The sequence below is a fragment of the Chamaea fasciata genome, unplaced genomic scaffold (genome assembly GCF_029207755.1).
Source record: "Chamaea fasciata isolate MVZ Bird 193981 ecotype frontalis unplaced genomic scaffold, bChaFas1.0.hap1 SCAF_13, whole genome shotgun sequence".
Classification (NCBI taxonomy): domain Eukaryota; kingdom Metazoa; phylum Chordata; class Aves; order Passeriformes; family Sylviidae; genus Chamaea; species Chamaea fasciata.
The window spans coordinates 2084768-2098372 of NW_027094098.1; the positions used below are offsets into that span (position 1 = coordinate 2084768).

The 13605-nt window shown below is 42.4% G+C and overlaps 2 protein-coding genes across 10 annotated transcripts in view; one reads left to right on the forward strand and one right to left on the reverse strand.

The window, feature by feature from the left end:
- IPPK (inositol-pentakisphosphate 2-kinase) overlaps positions 1-11117 on the forward strand; it is a 47825-nt gene extending 36708 nt beyond the window's left edge. For all 4 annotated transcript variants that reach the window (XM_066195849.1, XM_066195852.1, XM_066195851.1 and 1 more), the window contains 11 exons: positions 203-298; positions 1073-1139; positions 2695-2816; positions 3213-3302; positions 3907-3965; positions 4338-4410; positions 5622-5901; positions 7117-7267; positions 8380-8482; positions 8949-9028; positions 10033-11117. In XM_066195849.1, the coding sequence (XP_066051946.1) occupies positions 203-298; positions 1073-1139; positions 2695-2816; positions 3213-3302; positions 3907-3965; positions 4338-4410; positions 5622-5901; positions 7117-7267; positions 8380-8482; positions 8949-9028; positions 10033-10258 (1347 nt within the window). In that variant the 3' untranslated portion in view covers positions 10259-11117. The remainder of the gene's footprint in view (positions 1-202; positions 299-1072; positions 1140-2694; positions 2817-3212; positions 3303-3906; positions 3966-4337; positions 4411-5621; positions 5902-7116; positions 7268-8379; positions 8483-8948; positions 9029-10032) is intronic.
- A 782-nt stretch (positions 11118-11899) lies between these two features.
- The window catches only part of CENPP (centromere protein P), a 113720-nt gene continuing 112014 nt past the window's right edge, over positions 11900-13605 (reverse strand). For 5 of the 6 annotated variants that reach the window (XM_066195855.1, XM_066195856.1, XM_066195854.1 and 2 more), the window contains one exon: positions 12806-13387. In XM_066195855.1, the coding sequence (XP_066051952.1) occupies positions 13269-13387 (119 nt within the window). In that variant the 3' untranslated portion in view covers positions 12806-13268. The other variant, XM_066195858.1, reaches the window with a different exon arrangement.

Consider the following 13605-nt stretch of genomic DNA (forward strand, 5'->3'; position numbering starts at 1 on the left):
GACCATTTTTCTGTTAGTCCCAGCCCCTGAGGTGGCAGTAGGGAAACCAATTTAGCACATTTGATGTGTCTGTTTGACTTCAGTGTGCACTGACCTGCCAAGCTCAGCAATTTAGTTATTTGTTAAATCACTAACCAGGATGTGTGTGTTCTGGAGTGTTGTTATTATTTTGGAGTTCAGTTACCACATTTCTGTCTTCCAGACTCCAGAGGAAATACTACACCATCTGCAAAACATTGTAGACTTCGGAAAACATGTGATGAAGCAGTTCTTTGGGGAGAACTATGTTCACCATGGGGTAAATGATTTGTTTTTAAAATAAATGGCTTAGGCATTGTAAACACTTAAATGTTTGGGGAAACACTTGAGTGCCAGTGAAAGGAACTAACAGGATTTGCAAGATACACACAAGAAGCATTTGGATGCAAACAGGGATCCTGCTCTGTGCTGATGAGGTGATGGATTGTACCCAGTGGTTTGGCTATTTCAAGCTACTGATGAAAAGTGTGGCCATTTCTTTGCTCTGCCTTAGACAAGAGGGGAGTGTGTGTGAGAGAGATCTTTAGACTAACTGCAAAACAAGGGGAGAAACCTGGTTCATATAAATTGTTGAGGTGTCTGTGCAGTCAGAGGTCACCTTTTCCCTTGCTCTGTTCTTCAGGGCAGCCAGATCTTGTTCCCTGAACGTCAGAAAAGTAAAAAAGTTAACAGCTTCACCTGGAACTTGAGTTACACAGTTCTGTCTTGGAAGGGTGGGATGTGAGACAGGGGACTTTTACATTTGTGGGAAGGACAAAATGATGCAGCTTCCTCCACATGCATTAAAATTGTATTTTAAATGCTCTTTGTCATTCACTTATTTAAATTAGTCCTTGGTTTTTATAGAGGGACAGGTGTTGCATGTGATTGCAGGTACAGGTGTTCACCGACAGTGAATCAGAGGCAGAAGCTGCTGACTGTGTACTTCAGTGTACTTTGTGTAACCCACTGAACTTTGCTGTTCCATTTCAAGATTCCCAAACTGACTATTAAAATTTGCATTTAAATTTTTTTTTTTTTTTTTCCCCAATAGGAAATTATTCAACTGCCTTTAGACTTTGTAAGACAGCTCTGTTTGAAAATCCAGCCAGAGAGGCCAGGTAAGTGCCAAGGATGGGATTAGAAAGGGGCTTCCTCAAGCTGTAAAGCATATTCCTTTGTTATAAAGTAAAAAAAGTATCACATTACAGAAAATAAGGAAGCTTTTTAAATATTTAGACAATGATAAGTTGAAAATTTGTTTTGGAAAAAATGGGTTGTGTTCTGGAATTAAAAGTAGTACATGATAGCTCTAAAATGGGCAAAGAGTGTGGCCCTCATGGTGTTTTATGTTCCCAAAATGTTCTTGAGAATGGCCAGAAACTCCTGCTTTAGCAAAACTCCTTGAAGATAAACACAGAGTTAAATCAAAGTACTGCAGTCAAGTGCTTTGATGCCTTTGATCCAGGAAAAAAAAAGGAATGAATTTACATATAGTGAGCACAGGACACTCCATTGTTGATTTCTCCTCACCTGTTTGAGAAGCAGTTCCACAGTGCCAGGATCCAGTGAGGAAAGTTAATAGTGTCTAATTATTAAAGTTAGAAAATCAGTGATACTCTGGTGGAAATAAATGACAGAATTCAGTTTTATTTCTCAGAGTTAAACAACTTGGTGTGTTCACAGCTGCTGGGGTTTGAAATGTGGTTGTGGGGAAGTGTCCAGGTACTTCACAACAGTGAATCTCACTTTCTGTTTTTTACAGGATTTTTTTTTAAACCTCAGGGATTTTTTTTTTCAGTGTTACCCTTCACATAAGCCTGTGTAAAATGCAAAGGAGCTTCTCTAATACTTCAGATTTCTGTGCCTCTCTGATTTGGCAAGTGGCTTTCAGCTGTGAAGGTGGGAAGGATGTACTTTTGCTTAAATTTAGAGAAAGAAAACAAACCTCAACATTTTGTTGGAGACAGAAGGCTTCTTGCTCATCCTGGTAAAGCAGTATGGCATGACAGGCTGGTGCCTGAGGCTTTGGTTTCTCAGATTTGTTTTTTCTATTGGAATATATTTTTCAGAGTGAGCCTTTTTCTTAGCAGTGGAAACTGTAAGAGGAACGTGTATCCTAGTGTCTGATTAGTAACAGGTACTTGAAAATCTGGGGGTGTGTGCTCTCGTTAACTTTGAGCTCCAATCTCACAGAACTTTCTGTGTCCCAAAGGATGCACGTGGAGAGAGGTTTTTCAAAGGATTTTTATGCAGAATGCCTCTTAGGTTTATGATATTCCTGGCAGTTTTCAGATCAGCTGAGGGATGGTAGGTCATGCACAGTAAGCAAAGGGGAGATCACATCTTTGAATAAATACATTAAGGAGTCACTTTACCTGTTGTTGGCCAATCCATTTTCTTGCTGTTTCAGGCCTCACCTTTCTTGGGATGAGCTGGGAGCTGGCCATTAACAGCAGCTCTTGGGGCACTCTGAGTGTCTGGGACAGTTTGAAAAACTGAAACCAGGCGTTGATAAATGGGGAGGGCAACTTTGTGCAAGTGCATAATTGGCTAAAGCCGATAAACCGTGTGTGGTGTTCCCACGCCCCACCTGGTGAGCGAGCCGGCTCCAGAGTGAACAAACACCCCGGAGCTAATTTCCCTGTTGGCGTTGTTTGTCCCCTGCTGCCCCAGAGTGTCGCTGTGACAAGGACATGGACACGCTGAGCGGTTACGCGATGTGCCTTCCCAACCTGACGCGGCTGCAGACCTTCCGCTTCGCCGAGCACCGGCCCATCCTCTGCATCGAGATCAAGGTGTGCGGGGGACACGGCCCCCGGGAAAGGGGCTCCTTTGCATTCCTTAACTACGCACGGGCCCCGGCAGGTTTCAAGGAATGCAGCAGTGGGGGAAGGCAGAGCTCGCTGCTTTCACTGTGACCCACAGGAGGAAACAGCCCCCTCCCTCTTCCAATTCCCAATCTTTTGAAACCTGGGAAATTCCCAGGTGTTACTAGGCTTTTCTGTAGGCCCCTGCAGTTTGGTGTGTCTTTATGTTTTAAAATGATAGGGAGTAATTCAGCTTTTAAGTGCTGGAAGTTTTTACAATTTAAAAAAAAATTCCTTTAAACCATAAAGATGTGCATATTGTGTGCCTTTATATGTCTGTCGAGAGAGACATTTGTATTTACGATCTTCTTTTGTTTGTTTTAGCCAAAGTGTGGCTTCATTCCCTTTTCCAGCCATGTTTCACAGGAGATAAAGCACAAGGTGTGTCGTTACTGTATGCATCAGCATCTAAAGGTAATTATTAAGTCACCTTGCTTTCCTTTGGCTGTACTGTGCTTTATTTGCTGTTCCAAGCTTGCTTTCCTGTTGAAACTTGCTCAAATCTCTGATATGACTAAAGCTGGTAGGAGGATACACAGCTGAGTTGCTGGGTGTGAATTTGTTTAGTGAGAGATGGAGCATGTTCTGTGGGAAGCTGGAAGCAAACAAATCCAGTATCAGCCTTTGGGGACTATGAACGCTGGGACTGGGTCCACTCTGATGTGGAACTTCCTTCCCACATCAGCTCACCAAGTGCATTCTGTGACTTCCAACAAACAGCATGTAACAGGCATGGAGTTCATGGACTTGTGCCTGTTGTGACTCTGGAATGGTGTGACTGTGACTCCCTGGGATTTCATGTGACCTTTTTCCCTTGTGAATGCAGTAATGCAGTTTGAGTGACTCGAATTAAAAATGGCTGGGAACACCCATGGTGATCATGAATTTTGTGTTCAAAGTGGTTTAAATGTCCTGACCTCAGAAGGCAGGATGTCAGTGCCACACACCTGGCTGTTAAAATGAGAGAGCAGCTGTTGCAGGTGGAGTGAGTAACAGCAGTGCTCTGGCTTTTCCACAGGTAGCCAATGGAAAATGGAAGCGACCAAGTAAATATTGCCCATTGGATCTCTTCTCAGGGTAAGGATTCTGTGTTTTTGCCACTCTCCCCTCAAAAAAAAAAAATCGGCATTACAGATTGCTTGCTTGGATTACTTCGCCTTTCACTGGGATATCATGATCAATGCTGGCTTGTCTGGACCTTTACAGTGATTATTTCTTATGCTATCTCCCCCTTTACACCTATCTCAGCAATCAGAGCTGCCTTTTGCAGCACATAATTGCACCCAAGAGCTGTTTAGTGTACTCAGATCTGAAATTCACTTTGCCTTTGCAATGACCTCAGTATGAGTAATGGCCTCGGTGCATGTGCTTACACCAGGTGTGAACATGCAAAGGCTGTGATAAAACGTTCTTGGCTTTATTTTTTATGTTATATTTTGTTTTCCCTAGAAATAAACAAAGAATGCACTTTGCTTTGAAGAGCTTATTACAGGAGGCACAGAACAACTTGAAAATATTTAAGGTAAACAGTTAAATCTCTGCTTGCTTTTTTTTGCCTTGGATTTTAAACAAATTTGACTTGATCATCTAAACAGTTAAAACCTTCCTTCAAACCTGCCTAATCAGACCATCACTGTTGGACTCCATCAAGAGAAGGAAATGGGAAATGTTCTTAGTTACATTTCAGGTGAAGGCAGAGAGAAATAATAATTTCCCAGAATTCACAGACTCAGAATATCCTGAGTTAGAAGGACCTATGGGGATTGTCAAAGTCCAACTCCAGGCCCTGCACAGGACACCCCAACAACCCCACCCTGTGGCTGAGAGCATTTTCCAAACGCTCCTGAAGCTCTGGCAGCCTTAGGGCCATTTCCTTTAGTGGAAAAGAATCACTGAGGAACAATTAATAGAAAAGGACTCAAAAAGTGGCCAAAGTTTGAAAACTTTGTGCTGCTTCAGTAAGAAGAAAATTAAGAACTTGGCATGTTCCTGTTAGAGCACTGACACAGGCCCAAGGCACAGCAGGCCTTACTGAGGAAGGAAAAAGTGGCATCCCAAGACACTCATGTAGGAAAAATATGAAGCAGAAACTGATGATCTGTGGAGACCTTCAGATTAATTCTAAGAAACAAGATTCTTTCGATTTATTTCCAATATTAAATCAACTTCTCATAGAAGTTTAAGTAATTCAAATAGTTGATTTAATAATGGAAATTTGATTTTTTATTATTTAATATAAATTTATAACTTTATTACAAATAATTTATAATTTATTATTGATTTAATATTGGAAATAAATAATAATAAATTCCGCCCTCTTTTATACTAGTAGAGGTAGCTATCACACCTGTCCCCTCTCACAGCCTTCCCTTCAAAAGAAGGATGTTTTACACTGTGCTTTTTCACTCCTGACGTTCATCAGAAAGAAGTGACAGGAAAATGTGCCAAGTATCATTCACCTGTATTGTTCTGATTCCTTACAGGTCGTTAAGTTGGGAAAGTAAATTTGGTTTAAACGATGGTTTTGGTTTTCATTCAGAAGTTGCTACCTGCAGGTTCTGATTAGACTTAAGAGGACAAAACTTTAAGTTGTGTGTCTGTATGTAGATTGTTAAGGTAATGACATTTTTCTGTGCTTGAAATATTAATATTATTATTGATGCTCTGAGTAGCTCAGTATGAATAACTTGACTTCCTGCCGTGCCTAAAGGCTTCTTTTTCTCCTTATTGCAGAATGGGGAACTAATTTATGGCTGTAAGGATGACCAGGACTGTGTCTCTGACTGGAACGAACTTGCTCGTCACTTAAAACCTTTCTTTTTCCCTTCCAATGGGCTGGTCAGTGGCCCCCACTGCACAAGGACAATTGTTAAGGAATTAATTCATGTGATTACCATGGCGCTGTTGAGTAGCACCGACACCTGCAGGGCAGGTGACATGAAGACAGTTCCCATTTCACAAGGGAGGAGCTACTGTGAAGCAAGTGCTTTTAATAAGGAGCTAGTAAGAAATGGTAAGGGATGATATTATAAAAACTGTTCATAATTTAAGTGTTCATGGAATCCCAGAATGCTGTGGGTTGGAAGGGATCTTAACAGGATACCTAATCCAGCTCCCTGCCAGGGACAGGAACACTTTCTACCAGAGCAGGTTTCTCAGAGCCTTGGCTGACGTACCAAGAGATCTTTGTCTCTTGGTTATAAACACTAATATGAGAATGGAAACGGGGATTCTGGTGGCATTTAAAAATAGAGTTCTGTGCTGCGTAGCTGCCAGATAATTCTGTTAATATAATGTGATGTTGTAGTGAGCACTTACAACACTGTATCTAATGACAGGGGTAAAAATAAATTCAGGAGGTGGTAGAGAAAAAATGGAAGAAAATAGCAGTTTGAGCTTGAAACAATCTTAGGAATTCCAGATAAGTGGAATTTTATGTTGCATGTGATAAAGTTGGGCTGCTTTGGTTGGTTGATTACAACACCTGTACTTTGCCTTTCCCTGTTCCTCCTGTCAACCCTCACCAGGGCACAGCTCATGTTCTTTTCTTCAGCTGCTCTTCTCCTGGTAAAAAGAGGTCTGAATGCCAGAGGGAAAAGGAATGGGAAGTGAGAGTTGGAAGACTGTAAATTATGTTAATTCCTCAGCGCAGAAGTTCTGAAGCTCTAATTATTCAAGATGCTGCCAGTTATCCTAATTACCCAAACAGCACGTTTCTTACTCTGCTTTTGAGGAAGACTTTTTTCACTGCCCATGGTTTGTTGTAGTGCTGGAGAAAGAGCTATCTTAGAGAAATTACGGCAAATACAATTCTTGATAAAAATACAGTTCTGTTTAAAAAAGACCCCACAGCTGAAATGCTAAGTTACTTTCTGTCAGCAGTTGATAGTGTTCAAAGTGAATTTGTGGCTTCAAACTCAGATGAGAAATTTCTCTTGTGGACTCAAAATGACTAGATTGCAGTGGATGTGGGTGTGTTTTGGTGTTTGTTTTAAGGTAGTTTGTAGGGTTGAATACCAGGTGTTTTATTCTGCAATCCAAGATGAGCTGTTTATATGTGCAGGTCAGTACCTGCACCTTGCAGTTTTGTTTGGAAACTGAGGTGTTTTGAGGTTTCCCCCTACCTGTGACTGGACTAAAAGTATTTGGACTCTTAAACAAGCACACGTAGTGGCAAATTGAAGCCAAGACTTGTGTCTGCCTTATTTTAAAATGCATTTTCTTCTAGGTAAACATAAATTGGAGAGCTCTGGTTTACCGAGGGGTTGTCTCCTTTATAAAACCCTTCAAGCTCAGATGCTTGACATGCTGGATATTGAAGGACTCTATCCTTTGTACAGCAGAGTTGAACAGTACTTGGAGGAATTTCCTGAAGAGAGGTAAGACTTTGATGGCTTTTCTTTCCAGTCATGAGTAACCCGGACCACAGACAGGATTGGCTCTGTGCACACACTCTGTTATGTTGTACAACCTTCCTTCAAGGCACTGCATAATCTGCATTTCTAAATGAACTTCCAGCTGATGTTGGTCACTTTGGCCTGAATTTTTAACTAATGATTAGGGAAAGTTCACAACAGGCTAAGAGAGGAAAATGCTCTCTTAGTAGTGGTGGTTGTGTATTTGCAGAAAGGTACAGTGAAATGGGTGGTTTCTCCTGTCCCCAGTACCTGCAGAGATGGGAGTGTCTGCAGGGATAATGATGTTTTGCTATGATGAATGCAAGCTGCTGTGTTTTTTTCCTCAAATAAGGCTTGTTAGTGTAATAACTGCTCCAAGCAGTCTCCACCGGGGTGCTGTTCTTCTCCTGTGCTCACACGAGGGCACTCTGGCTTCACTCAGGAGCTGCTGCCACTTGTGCAGTTACACAGGAAACAGAGCACTGGAAAATGTGTTCCGTGATCTGTGGGGCGTTTGTGTGGGACAAACCCCCTGGGAGGTTTATGCTTCTCAGCAGGGGCTCAGCCGTTCAAAGGGGAAAGGCAGGAGCCCAGGACACCTCCCATTAGCACATGGTGTTGGTGCAGGGCTCTGTCAGATATGCCTTTGCCCCTAGTTTATATGTCTTATGTACAAAATAATACAATAGACATAGAAAAATAGATATCAATATATTATGATACATTTCTTATATATGTATCTTCAGCAAGGCTTCTGGGGCTCCTGCAGACTGCTACAAATTTGAAACTTATCCATTTTTTTGCAAAAACCCCATAATTTTGCAGTGATACAGAGATGGCAGTGGATTAAGAATGACTCATGTTTATAAAACCCCACACAACCCAGATCCTAAGCAGCAGCAAAACTTGAGTGATCTGAGAATAACAGGGACTGCTAACAGTGATGTTGGTTGGCAGTGGGTTAATACTTGGACATGTTTATCAGTGTTACTGGTGGGTTGTTCTAATCTGAGTGTCTGGGTTGCTGAGGAAAGATCACTCTGAAAACCAGCACATCATTTTGGCTGTCTGTAAATCTTTTAACATTTATTTAGGAGTACGTTACAGATAGATGGACCTTACAACGAAGCGTTTTACGAGAAGCTGCTGGACCTTTCCCTGGAAGATGACGGGACAGTGGCGTTTGCATTAACAAAGGTACTAATCAACTTCTTGAGGTTGTTTGGTCTGTCAGTGTTAATTAACTTCTGTCTCACTGAAAGGGCTGCATAAGGGATGGAAGCAGCACTGCTGCCTTGTTGGGGTCTGCACAGTTAAAGTTCTTCATTGTGTCAGGGTGCATCTTTATAGCAGAAGCAGTTAAAAACAAGCTTGTAGCACCAATTCCTGAGAGAAAAATAAAGCTGTTTATTTGCTTTCTAGACCGAGGAAGCTGGTGCTGTTTGGCCTTTAGGAATGTGATCTATAGGAAATAAACATGATTGTTAGGATGCTGCAAAAGCACCTGCTCCTGCCAACCTTCTGTTACAGAGAGAATTTCCAGCTCTTAAAGTGCCAACATACCAATGCAGAGAGTGCAGTGCTGCTTTCTGTACGGAGCAGGATGCTTTACTCAGGTAAACACCAATCGAAGAGAAAATGTGTGTTATTTTCTCTTGTACAGGTGCAGCAGTACAGAATAGCAATGACTGCTAAAGACTGCTCCATCATGATTGCCCTCTCCACCTGCCTGCAAGATGAATGGTAAGAGCTGCCTGTACCTGCTTTGGAATGGCTCCAGCTGTTTAGAAATTGGGATGTTTTCACTCTTCAGGCAATTCAATCGCTTTAAAAAAGCGTAGGGGGGTGATGTGTCCAAATATTTGGCTGTGAGCATTTTAGTATAGTTCTGATTTAAAACATTTATGACCAATGTCTCTGAAGAATTTTGTCTTTTTCTGAAGTTGATCAAAAGGATCAAAGTTTTGTATTTATTCCCTTCTTAAACTCTGAATTGACTGTTCACAGTAGTTCTGGATGATTTTAACTAGCTACAATTTTTCTGCCTTGGTGTTCTCATAGGAGAGATTTTTTCAAGCTGAGTTGCCTTTAATGGCCTGGTTAGAATAAAACCAAGGCAATAATCAAGAGGTGACAGCTTTGGCTGTCAGGCAGGAGGCTTTGCCACAATATGATCCCTTTTGGCTTGTGTCAGTAGTGCTAATGTGCTCCTCTGCAGGGGGCTTTGCTTCACCAGAGCCCCTTTATTTTTAGAGAATGAGTTCTTCTGCATTTGTCCTGCAGTTCTCTAGTGAAGTGTTAGTGATGGACATGACTTGTGCAATGGCTCACTTCAGAGCTCCTCCATCCTTTGGCATGCTTGGACAGCATACTAAATTTTTTATTACCTTGAGCCTAAGTAGGAGTTACAGTCCCTTTTCTGCTTTTGGTGGTTAATAAGGCTGCTGCTTTGTATGCACCACCTAGAAACAGCTTAGATTTACTAAATACAGTAAGTGAGAGTAATGTTTGACTTCAGCTGCGTGGAAGCTGAAAGGAAAATGAAAGGAAGAGGTGCCAGCAAGGTCCCATCAGGAATGGTAAAGCTGGAGCTATAGTTTCCTAAGTGCTACATTAGCTGCAGTTTATTTTCTTGGGCTCCCACAGATGTTCTAAGATAAACATTAGAGTCACTTCTGTAAAGGGACACAAAAATTAAAAATACTGGTTTCAGTGACTCAGATGTGCAATGTGGTTTTATTTTCCAGCTCTGAGCAAAGACCTGTGGTACTGACATCCAAATCCAGATTCACTTTCTCTGTTTCTGTGCTGGACCTGGACCTGAAGCCCTATGAAAGCATCCCCCACCAGTACAAACTCGATGGTGAAATAGTCAACTATTACCTGAAGAATGTACAGGCCAAAGATGACCCAGTCATGTCCAACCTCTTCAAGGAGAATGAAGACTGCACATTAGTTCTTCATAAAGTGTAACCATTCCCTTAAGGTTATTTTTATTCATACACATGAGAAAGTGAAAGCTTATTGGAATACAGTTATGGTGATTTGTTTTTTTTTTCTTTTCTTTTGTGTTCAGTGCATTTTTCAGCTGTGAATGTTTTTGCTTTATGAAATGATTTCTGATGGGTAATGCCTTCTCAGAGACCTGGGATAGCACTAAGCCACACGTTTGCTAGATAACCTTAATGAATGTATTTAATGTGACAGAACAGGTCATGTGCCATACCTTGAAACTAGAGGACATATCAAATTAATATGAAAAGTCTACTTCCTTAGATTTGAAAGAGCACAGAATTAAAGGTTTCCTGAAGTATTGCACTAACATATAAAGCCTAATTACTAACAAAAGAATTGCCTTGGAGCCTGTGCTTTGAGTCTCCCTCATCCCTACTAAAGGAGGGAATGCTCTGGCAAAACCTATACAACACTTTAGCATTAATCCACTGAAAATACAACCATGCAGTGGCTGAGCTGTGGAACTGCCCTGGCACTGCAAAACATTTAAGTACTAATGCATGGACTAGGAACACCAGGCTGCCTCCAGAAGTTGTGTGATCACCTTGTATCTACCTAAAGCTTCTGAAACACAGTGCAAAGGGTTAAGGTAAGCAACCTTGAGTTTTACATGATCGTTGGGCTTAATTCACCTGCCATGCTGGTTTTTATTGTCTCTGTACCTTACATGCTGCTATTGGAGGTGAAACCACAGCTTCCTCTTGCCTAATTTAAATTGAGCTGTAAGAATAATATGGTTCTGAGTTTTACAGATCATTTCCGATCTTTCAGATAAGTGTCAAATGTTGGCACTATTACACTGCTGGCCCACACACTGCCTAGCATGAGCAGCTGCTTTCAGGTTCTTTTCCTTTAAATGACACAGGAAAAAGGTGACAGAATCCCATTTTCTTCCCTGCAGCTGCAGTGGGTCACTCTCATGCCAGGGTGAGCTTGTGTCAGTGCTGCATATGAGCAGTGCTCTGTGCAGCTGAAGGCTGGGGAGGTGCTGCAGTAAAATCATCCTTGGGGAAGATCCTGAGCTGGAACTGAAGGGAATGTCCAAACCTGAGGGTATGACGATAAAATCTACAGCTCCTTTTCCCTCAAGGGTTGCACCCCCTGAGTGGGGCAGAGATGAACACCTCTTACCTGGATACAGCCTGTGCTGTCCAGTAATGGTGTTTAGGGTCATGTAGCTTAACTCCTAAAAACAGATTCATATTGGGACCTCAGTGTAACACTTGAATTGTTCCACTTTACCTGACATTCAAAAATAGGATGCCCCTGTACCTTGGTACAACTGAAGAGATGTAAAACGCAGAGCCACCACTCCCCCTGTGCCAGAGACCTGTGCTGGCATCCAGTACCAGGAGCCCTTCTGGGGCAGGGCCTGAGATGTGAGACTACAACACTGCAGTGACCTGGCAGCTGACAGCAGGAATAACCCCTTCTTCCCAAGGAAAACCTGCAGGGAGAGAACTACTTATAAATCCAGAAACCCTCCAGCTGTTAGAGGAGGAAGGAAGGACCCTGAACAGCTGGGAAGTTTCCAGGGTTTTATGCTGTAACTTCACACACATTTCATATGCACACAGCAGTGTCTGTGCTGAGCAAACAGTTTCATTTTCAGGCAAGGAGGAGGGAGCTAAAGCTGAACTGAATTAAAGGTTACACAAAACCAGCTCAACCAGTTCCACGTCAGTGGAGAAGCAGGAATGAATTTTGCCTGTGTACTGGAGTCCAAACTTGAAATGAGCCTGCCTTATCTAACAAGATAGAGTTGCCATTCCTCAGACCCCAATCTCTGATGTTCAGCTGTGGAGTCTGGCAGAAACCAGGCTCCAGTCTGTCAGTTTTTCCAACCCTACCAGAACAGTGGGAGACCATTTCAGTGATTAGATAGTGGGTTATTACAGTTATGGGGTTAGAAACATACTGTTGCTTTAGTTCCAATTTCTCCACCTCTTTCCCCATAGCTGCATGGGGTGGGTGGTTGTGCTGCCAGGGGCTCCAGCAGCTCTGACCTTGGAAAGGAGGGCTCATGAGAGCCCAGAACTGGTGGCTTTGGGCTCTTGGTTCCAGGAACTGTTACTCCCCACCTGAGAAGTACCCGACTTGCAGTCACATCAGTTTGGTTGGGGTGCAGTGCTAGTGCAGAGCAGGAACTCCTGGAAACACTATGAGTTCCCAGATGGGCTCATGGCCTATCTGATGGAAGTGAAGGGAGAGGCAAGACATTGGTCTGATCTGTTTTGTTTCTTCAGGGATGAATGTGAGGAATGTGATGCTTTGGTAATGTGTTACCAGAATTTCCTCCTGGAAGTCAGAAATGCAAAGGTGCTGCAGTGGGCAGGAGGTGACTCACTCACCTGTTCCCAGGGGTGTCCTGGGCCTCTCTGGGTTACATTAACGCTGTCTCAACACTCACATTGTGGAACAAAGTTACTTCATACAGTTACCTTTGGGTGTTTTAGCATTGTATGTCTTTGAAATCTTCAAATTGTCTTCTTCCACCCTAATTTAACGAGAAAGCTGTTTAACTCTTTGTTCTAGGAGTCTCTTACTGTTCTCTTGTCATTTTAAAATCACTGTACTTTTACAGAGCTGTGAAATGAAATGGATTTTTATGGACTTGATTTTGACAGTGCATGATCTTTTAACAATTTCCAAGTATCTAGAAAATGTTAAGAAGATAAACCACTCTGGTACATTGATGATTCAGAAAGATAAATTTATAATGAAATCCCTCTGTACATGTAACTATTTTATTTGGCATTTTTGTATTTAAATGGCTGTATTTATTTTCATGTCATGACAATTTATATATAACGTGCCATAATTGTACAGATAGCATGTTTTATGAGTATGGTTTCTAAATGGAAAATAACTTAATGTTTATATTCAATAAAATTATAGATCGTGTAACACAATATCTTAATTAAAACCTACTTTTGAAATTGCTGCCTGGTGTAAGTAATGCTGGCATTCATTTGTGTGAGCCCAGCACTCTGATCAGGTTCTCGATGGCTACCTCGATCCCGAAGAGGCGCAGCAGGCTCCGGAAGCAGCGAGGGGTGCTGACAGTCGCCATCCTCTGCTCCAGAACTGCAGGAGAAACACAGCAGTGCTGCTTATTTCCCAAGAGCTGCGGCAGTGCTGAGGGCAGGTGGGTAAAGCAGGATGCCTGCAGGCACACAGGCTTTGTGAGCCCTTGGCGCAGTGTAGCTGCTGCTGAATTGGGGCGGGTTTGTCGGGCTGGGCTCTGGGAGCTCCATGGCCAAAAGCAGGGCCTGGCAGCTCGGGAACGGCCCCTGAAGGGACTG